This window comes from Lithobates pipiens, unplaced genomic scaffold (genome assembly GCF_037356315.1).
Source record: "Lithobates pipiens isolate NorthernLeopardFrog02 unplaced genomic scaffold, aLitPip1_a1.2 Scaffold_1, whole genome shotgun sequence".
Classification (NCBI taxonomy): domain Eukaryota; kingdom Metazoa; phylum Chordata; class Amphibia; order Anura; family Ranidae; genus Lithobates; species Lithobates pipiens.
The window spans coordinates 134,978,122-134,997,509 of NW_027507685.1; the positions used below are offsets into that span (position 1 = coordinate 134,978,122).

General features: G+C 41.8%; 1 protein-coding gene across 2 annotated transcripts in view; it reads left to right on the forward strand.

The window, feature by feature from the left end:
• The window catches only part of LOC143975199 (dual specificity testis-specific protein kinase 2-like), a 105,402-nt gene that overhangs the window by 78,667 nt on the left and 7,347 nt on the right, over nucleotides 1–19,388 (forward strand). For both annotated transcript variants that reach the window (XM_077477321.1, XM_077477312.1), the window contains exons 4-8: nucleotides 153–201; nucleotides 1,764–1,913; nucleotides 8,891–9,076; nucleotides 16,836–16,919; nucleotides 18,798–18,884. In XM_077477321.1, coding sequence (XP_077333447.1) covers nucleotides 153–201; nucleotides 1,764–1,913; nucleotides 8,891–9,076; nucleotides 16,836–16,919; nucleotides 18,798–18,884 — 556 coding nt within the window. The remainder of the gene's footprint in view (nucleotides 1–152; nucleotides 202–1,763; nucleotides 1,914–8,890; nucleotides 9,077–16,835; nucleotides 16,920–18,797; nucleotides 18,885–19,388) is intronic.

The following is a 19,388-nucleotide window of genomic DNA, read 5'->3' on the forward strand; positions in this document are numbered from 1 at the left end:
TGACGGAAGTGTTCTGATTGACCATACTTTACAATCCTATCACCGGTCTTCTTCCAGACCCTAATTTGTGATGCTTTAGCTTAAACGTAATGGCCTTTGGAAATTATGTAGGATTTGTATGTAATTGAACTTATCTCTTTTAATAATTGCAGGTATCTTGGGATATGTGTCAAAGATGAAAAACTCTATCCAATTCTGGAGGTGAGCATTTTCCGCAGTCTATATATCAGACATTCTGAGGCTCCCTCCAGCTTTTTAATAGGAGCAGCTGACCCCCTCTTAATATAAAAGTTCTACTACTATCTCCGGGTATACATTAAAGGGCCCTTCTACTGAGATGGCCCAGCCAAGAATCTCTAGTACTGAGCCACAGCTAAATGGAGGCTTTGTAACAAGTGACCGTTAAAGCAGAATTTTTTTTCTTTTTTTTTCTTTTCTTTTGTTGGTTTCTGACCTAGGCCATATGATGTCATCCATCTCAGGTGTGTCCATGGGAATTTTGTTCTTTCATCTGGAGGATGGGCTCCCTCAGCTAAAAACACCCTGCTGTCTGTATGCTTGAGCTAAGGACAGATGCCTTTACTCAAGATGGCAGCAGCTATTAAAGTGATTTCTCAACAAAATACAGCATGGAGACATGAATAAATTGGTGTGCCTGCTTTGAATATTAAAAATGAACTAAATAGCATTTTCAGTTTAGCTCCACTTTGAAAGAGAAGTATGGACTACTAGAAAAAAAACAAAAACATTTATTCTCCCCTAGGTAGATGCAGCAGTGATCTGATAATGTGTCTGTCCCCTGCCGGTTTTCTGATGAGCACTGAGTGGTTAAACGCCACTAATTGCTCAGTTCTCCCCTTCCGCTCTGAGCAGAGAGCCATGACTCTGTCAGCGCTCTCCTCTCCTGCGCTCTCTGGAGCGCAGGGCTGTGCTGGGGGCGGGAGGGGCTGGCTCAGGCTCTTAGCAGATTGCTGAGAGGCGGAGCCAGGTGCCTGGGTGCATCCCATATGGCCGGGATGTTTCCTGAGCCTGGACTGGTTGAGTGACGTCAGCCGACAGTAGACTTTAGTCTGTTGTCGGCTGAAAATGGGTCACAAGAGTGCAGAATGAACTGCACTCTTATGACTGACAAGAGGAGGACAGCCCTATTGGCTTTGGCTATAATTCCCTTTGAAAGATACATTGGTTAGATCTTTTTGATTGAAGCTGCTGCTTCCTCTCATATCTTTCATATGGGCTGATAATGAGTCTCACCAGTGGAAGCATTTGATACGTAGAGATTTTGCAGGGATTTTCATGATCCAGGGTTTTTTTTTTTTTTACTGGATCAGGTCTGATTAAAGTTGTATTGGACTTGGAGGTTAAGTCTGCTGAGCTTCTTGGGGACTTTGGTCTTTGAGATCTCTTTGCCATAGTTCTGACTCCGTTCGGAACCCCATTAGAGTTTCTGGTTTTCCTGCCCACCTCTGTCCCTTCTGTAAGTCCCTTCTCCTGCTGTTCCATATTGCATAATATAAGATGGAAAAGCCAACATGGAGAGTGACGCTGTTGTTGTGTTCACCGCAAATGTACAGGCAGCGAGATCTTGCTGTTAGAAAGGTGTAAGAAACCATTAGATGGTTGCACTTTTTAGGATTTTCCAAAAACTGAAGTTCTGGGTGGACATACTTGTTAATATATATTACATACACGAAATGAAGTAGCAGTAGCTGTAGTTGCTGTGGACACCAAAAACCTGTTTAATTTTTTTTTTCTGTCTTCAGTATGTGAATGGGGGATGCCTGGAAGAATTACTTGCCAACAAAGACATTTTTCTTACCTGGAAAGAAAAAGTGGACCTGTCATGTGACATCAGCAGGGGGATGGTCTACCTACACTCTAAAAACATTTACCATCGGGACCTGAACTCTAAGGTATTCATGTTCACGTGCAAATTGCATGGCCTAGCCGCTCCTCAGAATGCATCACAGGGTTGTCTACAGCAGGCAGAAATCTGGTTGGCTGCTGTCCTAAAAATAAAATCAATCACATTTGGACTTATAGAAAATGGGAATAGTCTTTGTTAAATTGTTACAATTATTTCTTTAGAGTCAACGACTGCTCCTATTATCTGATGGCTGCTGTTCAGCTCTTGCCCCGATATTAAATAGATTGTAAACGTTCAATTAACAAAAAACAATAAAAAATAACAAACATGCCTATACTTACCTGCTCTGTGCAGTGGTTTTTCACAGAGCAGCCCCAATCCTCCTCTTCTACAGGGCACTCCAAGCCCCTCCTCTTCATCGGGTGCCCCCATGGAAAGCCACTTTCCATGGGGGCACCCCCCATGTAGGCTCACTTCTGAGTACTGCTGTTGCATCCATTGACACAGACAGAGGGACGGGGGGGGGGGGGGGCCCGCTCCTGTGTCGCAGCTTTTGATTGACAGAAGCAGGAGCCATTAGCTTCTGCTGCTATCAATCTTTCCAGTGAGGAGAGTGGCAGCCTCGGCTGGAGCCACTGTGCTTGTGCACATCACTGGATCGGATCGGGCTCAGATAAGGAAAAGGGGGGGGGGGGGAGGGGCAGCTGTAGCTCAGGTTTTTCACCTTAATGTTTAGATTGCATTAAGGTGAAAATTCTAAGGCTTTACAACCACTTTAAGAACACATGTTGTCTCCCAGCTCCTTGGTATGCATAGTGGTGTTTAGCGATAGGTCCCATAGTTGTTTGTCCTGTTACTTACTCTAAAGCTGACCATAGATGGATCAAAATTTGGTCGGTTCAGCAGGGACAGGCTGATTTTTGATCCATCTATGATCGTAACTATTCCAGAGGAGTCCATCTAGTAATCGACTCCTCTGGAATGGGAATGTTGGAGAATTTTGCATTTGATCAGTGCAATCAGCTGCACTGCTGATCAGTGTATTCTGGGAGTGGAGGACTCCCCATTTGTCAGAATACATTGACACAGCGGGTAGGATTCCTTCAACCACCTCGAATGTGTGGATATGGAAATCCATTCTTCTATCTTTTTTTTTTTTTTTCTTTTTTTTTGATCAGTTGTCTGGCTTATCAATAATAACTGAACCATCTATGGCCAGATTACAGTTAATCTCAGCCAAAGTAAATAGAGCTGAATCAGAGGGTGAATATAAAGTGATAGTGACTCATAGATCAATGATCAATATAAGACAATTCTTTGCTCAGTTACTCTATCCATTCTGATTTAAGGCCAGTTAAAGATGAACTCTACAGTCAGCCAAAACTGCTACCTATTTTTGTAATACTACTCTGTATGTAAAAGTATATTGTTGTATAATTTTTTGTACTTACTGAGCTCTGCCTAAGCTGTAAATATGCAGATGAGCTCCCCCCTGGCAAACCCAACAACCAAAATAATTCATTGTCCTCATATGGGTCATGGCTGTTTTCTGTTGAGAAGGGCAATATGTGAATTTCAGCCTCTGGGGGACAAGTTTGTTTGTTTTTTAATCTATGTGTGCAGTGATGATTTATTTCATACGCACACAGCACCATCTAGTAGTGGCTGAATTGTAGAGTCATATCTGTAGGGAACCAATGTAGACTAGGCTTTATTTATTTGTGTACATCCATTGCCTGCTGTAAGGTTTCGCTTAGATCAGTGGTCATCAACCCTGTCCTCTGGGCCCACTAACAGACCAGGTTTGCAAGATAACTGAAATACATCACAGGTGATATCATTTGCTGCTCAGTGATTGCAGTATTCTCGCCTGCGTATCCCCAAGGTAATACATAAAACCTGGCCTTAGTGGGCCCTGAGGACAGGGTTGATACATGCATGTTTGAGCTTTCTGCATCATAGCCTGTGTTAGACCCCAGAGCCTCAAATGTTAGTCACAACATTGAAAAAAAATACATTAGGTGGACAACTTGAAATTAACACTGCTTAATAGAGATCTTCCTCAATCTATGCTATGTTTTTAATTTGAATTAGGACAGTTTTCGAGCCAAAATGCAACCTGCATAAACATTGATATCCTGGTGTGATTTGAACCCAGGATTTCAACACTGTAAGGCTTTGAACCTTCAGCACTGTAAGGCTTTGAATCCAGGATTTCAGCACTGCAACCTGCATAAACATTGATATCCTGGTGTGATTTGAACACAGGATTTCAGCACTGTAAAGCTTTGAACCTTCAGCACTGTAAGGCTTTGAATCCAGGATTTCAGCACTGTAAGGCTTTGAATCCAGGATTTCAGCACTGTAAGGCTTTGAATCCAGGATTTCAGCACTGTAAGTCTTTGAATCCAGGATTTCAGCACTGTAAGTCTTTGAATCCAGGATTTCAGCACTGTAAGGCTTTGAACCCAGGATTTCAGCACTGTAAGGCTTTGAATCCAGGATTTCAGCACTGTAAGTCTTTGAATCCAGGATTTCAGCACTGTAAGTCTTTGAATCCAGGATTTCAGCACTGTAAGGCTTTGAACCCAGGATTTCAGCAATGTAAGGCTTTGAACTCAGGATTTCAGCACTGTAAGGCTTTGAACCCAGGATTTCAGCAATGTAAGGTTTTGAACCGTCAGCACTGTAAGGCATTGAACCCAGGAATTCAGCACTGTAAGGCATTGGACCGAGAATTTCAGCACTGTAAGGCTTGGAACCCAGGATTTCAGTATTTGTAAGGCTCTCTAAACTAGGCTCTCTAGATGTTTAGACATCTCTAAACTCCATCCTATTATTTCCTTCCCAGACGCCGAAAAACTGGTTCATGCCTTTGTCTCCTCCAGACTGGACCAATGTAACACACTTCTCATTGGGATTCCTAGAAAGAGTCTGCAGAGGCTTCAGTACATCCAAAACTCTGCAGCAAGGATCCTGATTAGAGGTCGACCGATATGGGTTTTTCTCTGGCCGATGCCGATATTTAGAAATCATGGCGGCCGATAGCCGATATATGATGGCGATTTTTTTTTTTTTTTTTTTTTTTTTTGGGCCGATATGTTAGGCCGATTTTTATTTTATTTTTTCTTTTTTTTTCTTTTTTTCTTTTTTCTTTTCTTTTTAATCCCCCTTGATCTAACACACCTTTCCCACTGGGGCATTTTTCAGGTGCTTTTGGGCTAAAAATAGCGCCTGTAAAGTGCCTGCAAAATGGCTCCCCTGCAGTCTGTGTGAAAGACAGAGTGCTTTCACACTGAGGCGATGCGCTGGCAGGATCTTAAAAAAAAAAAAGTCCTGCAAGCAGCACGTTTGGAGTGGTGTATACCGCTCCTCCACCACTCCTGCCCATTGATATGAATGGGCACCACTGCCGAAGCACATGCAATGCGATTTGGCAGCAGTGCTTCATGGGCGCATTTAACCTCTTCCTCGGCCGCTAGCTGGGTTATATGTGCCCCACTTGCAGCCAAATAGCACCGCTAAAATGAAAGGTAAAGAGCCGCTAAAACTTGCGTTTTACCATCAACGCCTGCCCGCTCCAGTGTGAAGGCAGCCTTCATAAGTGATACAGAAAATTTCTTACATTTAAACATTTATTAAACAAAACAAACCTCCAATCAGTTTACTTGTATGTATGATTTAGATAAAAATAAAAAAATATATATATATGAAATAAAAACAGGTAGTCAAAACTTTTGGACGAAAAAAAAAAATGGGCTAACTTTACTGTTTTTTTTTTTTTTAAATAGTGTATTTTTTTTCCCCAAAAAAATGCATTTGAAAGACCTCTGTGCAAATGCCGTGTGACATAAAATATTGCAACAACCGCTATTTTATTCCCTAGGATCTCTGCTAAAAAAATATATATAATTTTTGGGGGGTCTAAGTGATTTTCTGGCAGAAAATACAGGATTTTTACTTGTAAGCAAAAAGTGTCAGAAAAGATTTAGTCTTTAAATGGTTAAACTGAGAACTTCTACACACTAAGATGACTTCATTCATTGAAGTGTAAACATTGTATCTTTCTGTTCTTTTCTTGGCAGCCTGCCCAGAGAGGAGGAAAGACGTTTCTATGAGGACTCAGGCAACTTACACTGACTTCTATTACAGAAGTAATTTCAAAGTCACACTGTAGTTCTAAATCGGCTTTTTATCAGCACAATCGGCCGATGCTGATTAATTAAAAAACGGCAAATATCGGCCGATATACCTCTAATCCTGATGAGTGCGGAAACATAAGCACATTACCCCCATTCTTCACTCACTCCACTGGCTTCCTGTCTCCACCAGGATTGAGTACAAAGTTTTCCCTCCTCGCGCACAAATGCATTTATAGACATGCTTCTCAAATCACAAAACACAACACGTCACCATTGCTCCACTCATTCAAACGTTCTTCATATACCCAGAACTAGACTTAGGACAATGGGAGACCGGGCCTTTTGTGCAGTGCGCCTGAGGAATGCCCTACCTGACACTTTGAGGGCTCCTCAATCCACTGACTGCTTTAAAAAAGGTCTTAAGACATTTCTTTTTAGCAAAGCTTTTCGTCCCTTTTTAGATGTTAATTTTCATTGTATAAATTACACTTTTTTTTTTATTTTATTTTTTTACATGTAGCACTTTGAGATCTTTTGATGAAAAGGGCACTATAAATAAAATGCATTATTATTATTATTATTATGGCAACAGTGCTAGTCAGTAAGCTACTGCGCCATCCAATGTCATTTAAAAATAAAAATAAAGTGCTAGCTATATGTCAAATCTATGACCACACTGAGCACCAGGCAAATTTTAATAGCCAGAGTTCTGAGAACATGTCAGGATTCTGAAACCAGCTCTCCTTTGGGATCATACATTCACAGTATGCATTTTTAATGCTGTCAGTGATTCATTTTTCATTATAAGGAGTTTGCAAGTTCACAACTGGAAAACAATGAATGATTAATACTATTTCCTCCAAAGACTTGAATGTATGCTGGCACTTTTCCTAAGCAGATACAGTGGAAAAAATGTGCACAGTAATAGTCTAATAAATCATCATGATGCAAATCAGGAGGCTAGAACGGGTAGGCAAATGATAAAAAATTAAGTAAAGGTTTTACAGAACTGATGTTGAAAATTTATTTAAAAAAATTAAGTTCCCCTTTGAGATATATGTGTAAAAGATGTAAATATTATCCTCAATTTGTTTAAATATTAACTTTGTGTTTAAAATATGTAATCATGTATATACCCGAGGGCAGCCATATTTGTCCATTAAATGCGCAGGCTCTGCTTTGAAGGGCTACACAATGGCTGTGCTTTACTGCTCCTTTTCACAAGACAAGGCTAAGGGGTCTATGGGGGAGATTTGCTAAAAACTGAATTACAGAATCTGGTGCAGCTGTGCATAGAAAGCATTCATCTTCTAGGTTTTAGGCCTGGTTCATACTGAATGCAGCTTTGAAATCGTGCGACTTCACTTTGAATGGCACGATTTCAAAGCTGCATGTCAGTAAGACTTCAGGTGCGACTTCATGCACAGATATCTGTGCAAGTCACACCAGAAATTGCCAAAAGTAGTGCAGGAAATACTTTTTCAAATCAGTGTGGCACCACAAAGTCAGCGTCACGCCAGTTTGAACAGTGCTATTGCTGACCTGTCAAATCGCATGATAAGTCGCACCGGCGTGAACGTGTGCTAATTCTCAAAGCTTAATTCAACAAGTTGAAAGCTGATTGGTTAGTATGCAGAATACCAGATTCTGTGTGCTCCATTTTTAGTCCACCCCTCAATTTATATAACATACATTGCTTGAATTTCAAAAGCATTTGTGCATGTTGAACAAAATGTCCCATAGTTTTCCCAAGAAATCATTGCCTGTATCGTAAGCACCATCTAGTGGCCAAAATGTAGCATAGTTATCTCCTTGAGATATTTCAGATAATTATACTGCATTTTGACCACTATATGGAGCTGACAATACAGGCATCATTCAAAGATATGGAGCATTTTTTTCAACTTGACCGATATGCTTCTGACATTTTTTTTTTCAATGAATCTTATAAATAGACCCCTAGGAGTGAGCTGAAAACAATGCACTCCTTGAGTGACTGATATCTTATCTTAACAGCGGTCCCTTTCACACTTGTACGACCTGAAAGTTGCGCGACTTTGATGCAGCTTGATGCAATGCCAGTGTAATCTTTGAGGTCTGTGGACCTCAAGTCACATCAAAGTCGGACCAAAGTAGTGCAGGGGCTACTTTGAAGTCGTTGAGACTTGAAGTCGCACAGATACTCATTGGAAATCATGGGGTACAACTTGCCATGTGACTTTGCAGTCCTAAATCGCAGGACAAATCGCACAAGTGTGAAAGGGCATACTTCTAAAATGTGTTTTTGAAGGTATGTGTATGTGTGTGTGTGTGTATATATATATGTATGTATGTATGTATGTGTATGTGTATATGTATATATATATATATATGTGTGTGTGTGTGTGTGTGTGTGTGTGTGTGTATGTGTGTGTGTGTGTATATATATATATATATATATATATATATATATATATATATATATATATATATATATATATATATATATATATATATATATATATAATGTATGTGTGTATGTATGTATGTATGTGTATATGTATGTATGTATATATATGTATATATATATATATAACAGAGAGAGCGAGACCCTGGAAATGCATTTCACAGACCAAACTCTGCTTCTTCTGGACAGAATGGAAAAATGTAAGTACTCTGTACATAATAAAATGCAATCTGTATCAGAAGAGTTACTGTATACATGGAGTAGCAATTTATCAAGTGCTAGGTTACGATCACTAATATATATATAATAAACCATATATTTTTGAATTTGTAATTCATTTTTCTAAATGAAAACCTATGAACAAATGGTACACATATGTTAATCCCTATCCTTCCCCTCCAGAAATAAACTTTAAATCATGATTTATTTTTACAGAACTGCCTCATCAGAGTGGCTCCGCGGGGGCGGGAAGCTCTGGTGACAGATTTTGGTCTTGCCCGGGAGGTGGTGGACCTGCCTGCAAAAAATGGTGAAAAAAATGGTGAAAGAAAATTGTCTCTTGTGGGTTCTGCCTTCTGGATGGCTCCTGAAATGTTACGTGGGGAACCTTATGACCGCAAGGTTTGTTTAAATGATACGTTATCAAATTTAGGTTGCCAAAAGGAAATGTGCTTTTTCGTTTGTTGTCCAACCTCATTAAAATGTTACCACTAGATTGTGGGCATCCTAGTTTTCCCAGTGCTGGTTTTAACACCTTCTTGCCTGACTTTGCATCGCTTTAAAAAGTTGGGGGGGAAAGGGGGGGGTCAGAGGTCATGTGACCACTGTAATTGACTATTGAAAATTTTATATAATGATACTCCATGCTGCCAGGGGTTATAATCAATAAAATTTGTGCTTCAAAACTGAAAATTTGGTGATCAGCTCACACCTTCCACACACTCAAATTAATGTGATATACAGTGCCTTGCGAAAGTATTAGGCCCCCTTGAACTTTTCAACCTTTTGCCACATTTCAGGCTTCAAACATAAAGATAAAAAATTTAAATTTTTTGTGAAGAATCACCAACAAGTGGGACACAATTGTGAAGTGGAACGAAATCTATTGGATAATTTAAACTTTTTTAGCAAATAAAAAAACTGAAAAGTGGTGCATGCAAAATTATTCGGCCCCTTTACTTTCAGTGCAGCAAACTCACTCCAGAAGTTCAGCGAGGATCTCTGAATGATCCAATGTTGTCCTAAATGACTGATGGTAATAAATAGAATCCACCTGGGTGTAATCAAGTCTCTGTATAAATGCACCTGCTCTGTGATAGTCTCAGGGTTTTGTTGAAAGCGCAGAGAGCATCATGAAGACCAAGGAACACACCAGGCAGGTCCGTAATACTGTTGTGGAGAAGTTTAAAGCCGGATTTGGATACAAAAAGATTTCCCAAGCTTTAAACATCCCAAGGAGCACTGTGCAAGTGATCATTTTGAAATGGAAGGAGTATCAGACCACTGCAAATCTACCAAGACCTGGTCGTCCCTCTAAACTTTCAGCTCAGACAAGGAGAAGACTGATCAGAGATGCAGCCAAGAGGCCCATGATCACTCTGGATGAACTGCAGAGAACTACAGCTGAGGTGGGAGAGTCTATCCATAGGACAACAATCAGTCGTACACTGCACAAATCTGGCCTTTATGGAAGAGTGGCAAGAAGAAAGCAATTTCTCAAAGATATCCATAAAAAGTCTTGTCTAAAGTTTGCCACAAGCCACCTGGGAGACACACCAAACATGTGGAAGAAGGTGCTCTGGTCAGATGAAACCAAAATCGAACTTTTTGCCCACAATGCAAACCGATATGTTTGGCGTAAAAGCAACACAGCTCATCACCCTCAACACACCATCCCCACTGTCAAACATGGTGGTGGCAGCATCATGGTTTGGGCCTGCTTTTCTTCAGCAGGGACAGGGAAGATGGTTAAAATTGAGGAAAAGATGGATGCAGCCAAATACAGGACCATTCTGGATGAAAACCTGTTGGAGTCTGCAAAAGACCTGAAACTGGGGCGGAGATTTATCTTCCAACAAGACAATGATCCCAAACATACAGCAAAATCTACAAAGGAATGGTTCACAAATAAACGTATCCAGGTGTTAGAATGGCAAAGTCAAAGTCCAGACCTGAATCCAATCGAGAATCTGTGGAAAGAGCTGAAAACTGCTGTTCACAAATGCTCTCCATCCAACCTCACTGAGCTCGAGCTGTTTTGCAAGGAAGAATGGGCAAGAATTTCAGTCTCTCGATGTGCAAAACTGATAGAGACATACCCCAAGCGACTTGCAGCTGTAATCGCAGCAAAAGGTGGCTCTACAAAGTATTAACGCAAGGGGGCCGAATAATTTTGCACGCCCCACTTTTCATTTTTTTATTAGTTAAAAAAGTTTCAAAAATCCAATAGATTTCGTTCCACTTCACAATTGTGTCCCACTTGTTGGTGATTCTTCACAAAAAATAAAAATGTTATATCTTTATGTTTGAAGCCTGAAATGTGGCAAAAGGTTGAAAAGTTCAAGGGGGCCGAATACTTTCGCAAGGCACTGTAATATATATATTAATGGATACAAGCGTGCTTCACCTTAAAATAAAAAACTGTGTGTATGTATATATGTCAATGTTGACCCTGCCACTAAATTGCCTTAGACACTGAGGCTGGGTTCACATTTCAGCGATGCGGGAACGCCGCAAATCCGCGGCGGGTTCCCGCATCGCATGCCTCCCGGCGGCAGTTCACACTGCCCTATGCGAAATGCTGGGAGTGTCAGTGAAATGTTAATGACACCCCCAGATCAGTTCGCATATCGCAGTGCGATCTGCAAACTCGGACAGGAATCGGATCGCATGGTGTGAACACCCATGTGATCCGATTCTGCTGCGGACCAAAAAAGAGGTCCTGTGCGAGTTTGGAGCGGGTGCGATGCGAATTCAGCCATACTATCTGTATGGCTGAACTCGCATCGCACAGAGATCGGATGTGATTTGCACTGCAGTGCGGTGCGAATCACATCCGGGTCTCCCAGCCACAGCAGTGTGAACCCAGCCTTAGTGCCAATTAACTGTAATCGTGTGCACCTCAAATCATGTTACAGATGAAAAGTAATTATATAATATACCGGTAGTCAAACTGAATATACTACAATAAAATGGAAATGCAAAAAAAAAAAAAAGTCTGTCAATGACAAAAGTCCAATATCTGTTGTCTGATGATAGGCCAAACACACAAACCCCCGTGATAATTCACCATACTTCAATCAATTGACAATCCATTAAATGTGCATCACTCTTGCTGCATGCTGTGCTCTATTTCTAATATCTTATCCCCCTGAGGAAGCCATGTGCCCCTGTGGCGCAACACGTAGGGGAGTGGCTTTGATGTCACGATGCTCAACCAGAGATCACAGAGGAACACAGAGTTTGAATAGCTAGTAGTGGTAACACAACATCTCCATAGTCCACGCTGGTGTATATAACTGATATGCATTTCTAAGTGTGATGTGCTGCAAGCACCTTATACGTGCAAGTGTAATGTGTGAAGATTTTTAGCAATAAATGGAGTGTTTTGAAAGATAAAGCACTATTGGTGTTTTTATATATTTATATGTTCTTGGCTGATGGGAGAGACCTGGCAGGAGAAGGAGGAAGTGATTGCAGTATTGATCCACAGAAACCACGCCTCTAGACCCCTGGGAAGGGACACAAACATTATCTGATCATTCATATATGATCCATTATTCCAGGTGAGAGCACACCCGGTGGAGGAATAGAGCACAGCATGTTGCACGAGAAATACGTATTTTAATAGATTGTCAACTGATTGAAGTACACTGAATTATCACAGGGATTCATGTATTTGGCCTTGTATCATCAGGTGACATATATTGAACTTTTTTAATTGATGGCATTTTTATTTTCATTTTATTGTAGTTTTATTAAATTTGACATATCGTATTCCTTTTCATCTGTAGCATGATTTGAGGTGCACACAATTACAGTTAATTGGCACTAAGTGTCTAAAGCAATTTAGTGGCAGGGTCCACATTGACATAAATACACACACACGCAGTTTTTTTTATTTTAAGGTGAAGTGCAGCACTTGTATCAGTTAACACTGTGGTTGGCTGTCACAGTGGTCATATGATCGGGAGCTGGTCCCGCCGGCTACCGATCGTTAGCCTGGACCAAGAGCTGTCTTTGATAGCTCAGTCTCTGTGTTAGGATTGTGCAGTGAAAGGTGTAATGTGTCTCTGTACCAGGATTCAGCATGTATTGCTCTATGTTTTACCTACCAGATAATGTAATTTTACTAAATCCATGGTTCAGGTAAGCAAACTGCTTAACGTCAAAAGCTACGTTTTTGTTTACCGCCAAGATTTCTTAAAGGAGATTCCGTTTGTTATTTGCAATGGACACTTAGGTATTGTTATCATTACTTAAAGGGTCATCCACTCAAAAGATATTGCTTTTTGACAAACAGAAGTGCCATACACCCTAAACTGATTGATATTAAAAAATTATTATTTTTTTTCAAGTTTTATTTGTGTTTTAGTCATCTGAATTGTTTGTTTTAGTCCTATTTTAGTCAACTAAAATAGTGTTAATTTAGTTGGCAAAATTAACACTTTTCAAAACTTTTATTTGGTGTGATATTGGGGTTGTTTTCTCAGTGGTAGAAGCAGTTTTAGTGAGGCCATGCCAGCCTAATTTTATTTACCACTTCAGCTCCAGAATATTTACCCCATTCCCCCCCAATACGGCACTGCGTTACTTTAACCACTTGAGGACCGGGCCTATTTTTCAGACTCAGTGTTTACATGTTAAAATCTTCTTTTTTTTTTTTGCTATAAAATTCTTTAGAACCCCCACACACAATAAATTATATATTTTTTTCAGAGAATAAAATGACAGTCGTTGCAATACTTTGTCACACCGTATTTGCGCAGTGGTCTTAGAAGTACACTGTTTTGAATTTAAAAAAAAAAAAAAACGACAGTAAAGTTAGCCCAATAATTTTTTTATATTGTGAAAGGGTGTTACGCTGAGTAAATTTTATACCTAACATGTCGCGCTTAAAAATTGTGCCCACTTATGGAATGGCAACAAACTTTTACCCTTAAAATATTCCATAGGCGACATTTAAAAATTTCTACAGGTTACCAGTTTTGAGTTAGAGGAGGTCTAGGGCTGGAATTATTGCTCTCGCTCTAACGATCACAGCGATACCTAACGTGTGGTTTGACTACCGGTTTCATATGCGGGCGTGACCGGCATTCAAGCTCAACGGGGAGGTGCTCTTTCATTTTTTTATTTTTTTTCGTACTTTTTTTTATTTTGACACTGTCCTTTATAAAAAAAAAAATGTGGTCACTTTTATTCCTATTACAAGGAATGTAAACATCCCTTGTAAAAAAAAAAAAACATGACAGGACCTCTTAATTGTGAGATCTGGGGTCAAAAAGTCCTCAGATCTCATATTTACACTAAAATGCATAAAAAAAAAAAAAACCCCAAAAAATTTAAATGAGATTTGAAAAATTAAAAAATTTCTCCATTGGGGGGGAAGTGACGTTTGGTGTCACTTCTTCCCTCCAAAGCTATGGAGCCAAGCTGGGGCTATCTTCCCCTCATTCAACATCCAGGCAGTGAGGGGTCCAGTAAGCAGTGGAGATGACTGGAGCGTGGTGGTGGGGGGAGGTCCCTCTCCCACCCCCGATAAAAGTGATTTTTGCAGCGAATCTGCCACAGAGACCACTTTTATCTTAAAGGGGACAGCTGCTGCCATAACAATGGTATTTAACTTTAAAGTAGCGACGTGTAACGACAGCGGCTGGTCCTTAAGTAGTTAACTGATAATAGCGCAGTCGTGCAAGGGCTGTACCCAAATAAAATTTCAGTTTTTTTTTTTGGTGGTATTTGATCACACCTGCGGTTTTTATTTTTTGCGCTACAAATCTATATTTAAACAAAAAAAGAAATGACAATTTTGAAAAAAAAAATGTACTTTTTTCTATAAAACATGTCCAATAAATAAAAAAAAATCAAATCAATTTAGGCTAATTTGTATTCTGCTACATATTTTTTGGTAAAAAAATAAAATAAAAAAATTACAATAAGCATTTATTGATTGGTTTGCGCAAAAGTTATAGCATTTACAAACTATGGGATCTGTGTATGGATTTTTTTTTCTACCAGTAATGGTGGCGATTAGCGACTTATAGTGGGACTCTGATATTGTGGTAGACAAATTGGACACTGACACTTTTGACACGTATTTGTCATTACAGCGATCAGTGCTGAAAATATGCACTGTCACTGTAAAAATTACACTGGCTGGGAAGGGGGTTAACATCAGGGGGCGATGAAAGGGTTAACTGTTTAGGAGATATTTACTGTACCTTTAGGTAAGCCTTGCTATAGGCTTACCTTATAGGTAAAAGTCATGCATGGAAGTTTACTCCCACTTTAAACAAAATTAAAGTTCAACAGAAAATGGTTGCCCACACAGAGGATTTTCACCATTAACAAAATACAGAGCCACCTGGCTCTTTTCAGCTACGCTGCTATTTAGCCATTAAACGTTGGTCCTGGGTTGGTCCCTCAGACCGTCTCATACAGTCAGTATCTTTGTGTTTTTGTGTCCATCGTTCAGCTCTCCTGGCTATCTCTGCCATTTCAGTTTCTGCACTTTGCTGCAGGAGCCGACTCCCTGGCCTCTTGGGGTTCTCTTGACGCCCTGTGCTCTTTCACTTCTTTGAGACTCAGTCCCAGACTTCAGATTCTCTCAGTCCCCTGGACTTGCCTAGTCACCTTGGCTCTGTCATTCTCCCAGACTTGCTTGGCTGTCTCCACTCTGCATGTCCCAGCATGCCCCGGGACTTGACGTCATAAGAGGCGTGGTCTCCATGTGACATTACCCGGTGACCACGCCCCATACCTATATAAGTCGCTGGGCACGTCGCACACTGCATTTAGCAGGAGAGAGCGTCGTGTCAACATCGAAAGAAGACAGAAGAGAGAAGGAAGAAGGATGGAGGAGACCGGGCTCCTCCGCTAGTAAAAGAGCTGCAAGAAGATAGTGGAGGACCCGGCAGAAGAGCGGGAGGCGACGCCGGAGAGCGGGAGAAGAGGCCGGACACCAGGAGAAGAGGCTGAACAGAGCGGAGAGGTCGGAAGAAGACCTCCGGAGCTGATAAATTACTTTAAAAACCTGTGTTGTGTTTTTTTTTTTTTTTTGACACTTTTTTCCCAGGTGAATGGGTAGGTGTACGATGTACCCCATACTCATTCCCATAGGGTGGAGGGCCGGGATTATTAAAGGGGGCTCCCGGATTCTGATAAGCCCCCGTCCGCAGACCCCAACAACCAACAGCCAGGGTTGTCGGGAAGAGGCCCTTGTCCTCATCAATATGGGGACAAGGTGCTTTGGGATGTGGGGGGCGGCAGGGCACTCCCCTTCCCCAAAGCACCCACCCCTCCATGTTGAGGGCATGCGGCCTGGTACGGTTCAGGAGGGGGGGATGCTCGCTCGTCCCCACCCCCTTTCCTGACCGGCCAGGCTGCATGCTCGGATAATGGTCTCGTATGGATCTTGGGGGGACCCCTACGCCGTTTTTTCAGCGTGGGGGTTCCCCTTATAATCCATGCCAGACCTAAAGGCCTGGTATGCTCCTGGAGGGGGAACCCATGCCGGTTTATTATTTAAAATTTGGCGTGGAGTTCCCCCTCGAGAGCTGATTATTCCCTGATTTATTATTCTCTGATTGGCCACGGCTAAAGTCGCCTGGCCTGGGTAGACTTAAAGCCGTGTTGTAAGTCGCCCCAAGTCATGTTGAAGTCGCTCCAAGTTCCCTGTTATTCATACTCAAGTCGTGTCCAAGTTGCCTCCAAAAGTCGTGTTGCCCCTGTGTGAATGGAGTTTCACTGGAGTATCCTTCACTATTTTATTATTTAAAGTCTTGCAGGGGTAGTGGGAGAGACCCTGATATTGGTCATAGCAGGTGTATAGACCTGGGAACTTAGTGCACAGATATCACCAATAGATTTTCCGAGAGATAAAAAGAACTGTTGGATGGTTTTATCCTCCAGGGTCTGCCATGAACTGAAGTAGCCTTTCTGGGTGAACTGGCCCTTTTTAATGAAGCCGTCTCCCTTTTTTTATTTTTTTATTTGGCCATTAGTAATTTTTCAGATTTATACCTGCAGGGACAAAATGGCATTTGGAATGTGAATGTTTGAACTGGATTGCTGCTTGTTGCAGTGCAAATCAGAAAAAAATAATTGGAACCATTACAAAATGTATTGACCCCCCCCCCCTTTTTTTTTTTTTTTTGTTCAGGTTGACGTCTTTTCTTTTGGAATTGTCCTTTGTGAGATTATCGGTCGAATTCCAGCAGATCCTGAGATCCTTCCGAGAACAAGAGTAAGTGAACTCCATCACAGGAGCACTAGGTATTATATAGGGTACATGGACAGGTGCTGGGATGCTAACTATCAGTACTTTTCAATGACTGGAGACCATCACTGTCTTCCCACAGCTAGTTCTTCTCACCATTGCTGGTTCCTGGCTTAGCCATCTTGGATTTGGGAACAAGCTGTGACTTCCTGAGAAATTACAGCTGGCTTCCCTCTGTGTATCTGCAAAATTGCATGGTACTGTGGGACTGGTTCTGCAGCCTCCTGGGATTTGACCTGTGGGTGAGAGGTGTGGGCGGGGAGGGTGCCCAAGCAGACGTTATCCTCGCCTAGGCACGGACTGAGAAAGTGGGAGCAGATACTGCTCCAAAAAACCCCCCAGTAAAATTGTAATGCCCCTTTCACACTGGGGCGGTGCGGGCGTCGGCAGTAAACCGTTGTTTTAGCGGCGGTCTGCAGCCGCCAGTGGGGTGGTTTTAACCCCCCGCTAGTGGCCGAAAAAGGGTTAAAACCGCCCGCAAAGCACCGCTGTCCCAGTGAATACACACCGCTCCTTCACCGCTCCAAAGATGCGGCTAGCAGGACTTTTTTCACCGTCCTGCTAGCGCACCGCTCCAGTGTGAAAGCCCCTCGGGCTTTCACACTGGAGTGGAAGGGGCCGTTTTTTTCAGGCGCTATTTTTAGCGCTGTAGCGCCTGAAAACCTCCCCAGTGTGAAAGGGGCCTAAGCGGTGGAAAGGAGTTATACGGCACGCTCACTTTTGAGTGAAGGTCTTCTTTAAGAAAATATTTTCAGGCAGTTTATAGTGGCCATGTTCTGGTTGTATAATGTGCTAAAGTCAAACAACTAAATACAGAGTTTAAATACATGTATAATAACTGTCTTACCTGCCAAAAAAAAATACATTTCGGCCCATCCAGTCTTGAGATTTACATAGCTCTACCACACAGTATGGCCAGCTTGGTAACCTGACTTTGCTGCAGTTAAGAAACACAGTTGGGTCACCTCATTGTCTGTGATTAAACCGCAAACAGACTGGTGGAGTTATCGCTCTGCTGTCTCCTCCCATCAGCATGTCAGCACATGTAAATTCAGGACCCTGGCTAATGCCTATTTCCCTCCTCCCTGTGCTGCTGTGCAGGGGATTACAAGAATTTTAAATAAATGTAATGATTTTCTTAAATGATGTTGACATACATGACTAGATTCATTGGTTCCTTTATCCCCATCTGAGTGACCCCATGGAGCTGGTGTCCCCATCGGCGCGACCCCATGGAGCTGGTGTCCCCATCGGCGCGACCCCATGGAGCTGGTGTCCCCATCGGCGCGACCCCATGGAGCTGGTGTCCCCATCGGCGCGACCCCATGGAGCTGGTGTCCCCATCGGCGTGACCCCCGGAGGCGGGTGGGCGGAGAAATTTGTTGGAGGGGACGGGTCACACAAGTGATGTAATTGGTTGTTAGGACACTGGCGATCCTAGCAACCATAGGTGGTAGTGCAGCTGGGATCTAGCGCTGCAAACTGGTGGGCTGATGTTCCGGAACTGGAGCTTCACTGGGTCCGGCCTGGACTCCGCTCCACCATTTATTGAAGACCTAGCGTTTTCTTCTCGAGGTTTCTATGAAATATCCAAAACTCTCTTAGATTGTAAGCTCTTATGAGGAGGGTCCTCTTTAACCCTCTTGTATTTGATTGTATTGTAACTGTACCATCTCCCTTTCATATTGTAAAGCGCTGCATAAACTGTTGGCGCTATACAAATCCTGTATTATAATAATTGAAATAGCGGTCCGCCTTTACATTTCTGTTCTGTGTTTTATGTCTGGAGCGGCATTCATTATCATTTATGTAATGCTTGAGCTCTATGTATGCTTTCTTTTTCAGGACTATGGCTTGGACGTGGTGGCTTTTCAAGCGCTAGTTAAAGACTGTCCCAAACGAGTCCTGGACTTAGCAGCCAGCTGTTGCAGGGTAAGGGTTAATATTTTTGGGCTGAGGTATCCTGTTCAAATCACATGAGATTCTTGAGCCGTTTATTTTGTATGGCTCAAATCGCACAGCAAATCGCACCACACCCGCACGAAAGGTGCAGGCACCTTTTCCAGTTCACACTGGAATCGGATCTAAACCAGCCAATCACACTGCATTTTGCAAACCGTTTTTGGGGTGTCGTTAAATGAACATTGACACTCTCATGGGTTTGCATGAACACAGTGTGATTGTGATGTGGTGCGTGAAACACTGCATCAGTGTGATTTGGGACTTAATGCTTTCACTGCCAAGCCAATTTTCCCCATGAATACACATTACTCGCCTAAAGAACCTGCAAACCACATACAGGTGCATCTCATAAAATTAGAATATCATCAAAAAGTTATTTCATTTCACAAATTCAATTCAAAAAGTGAAACTACGGTAATATATTTTATAAAGATGCGTTACACACAAAGTGATATTTTTCAAGCATTTCTTTTT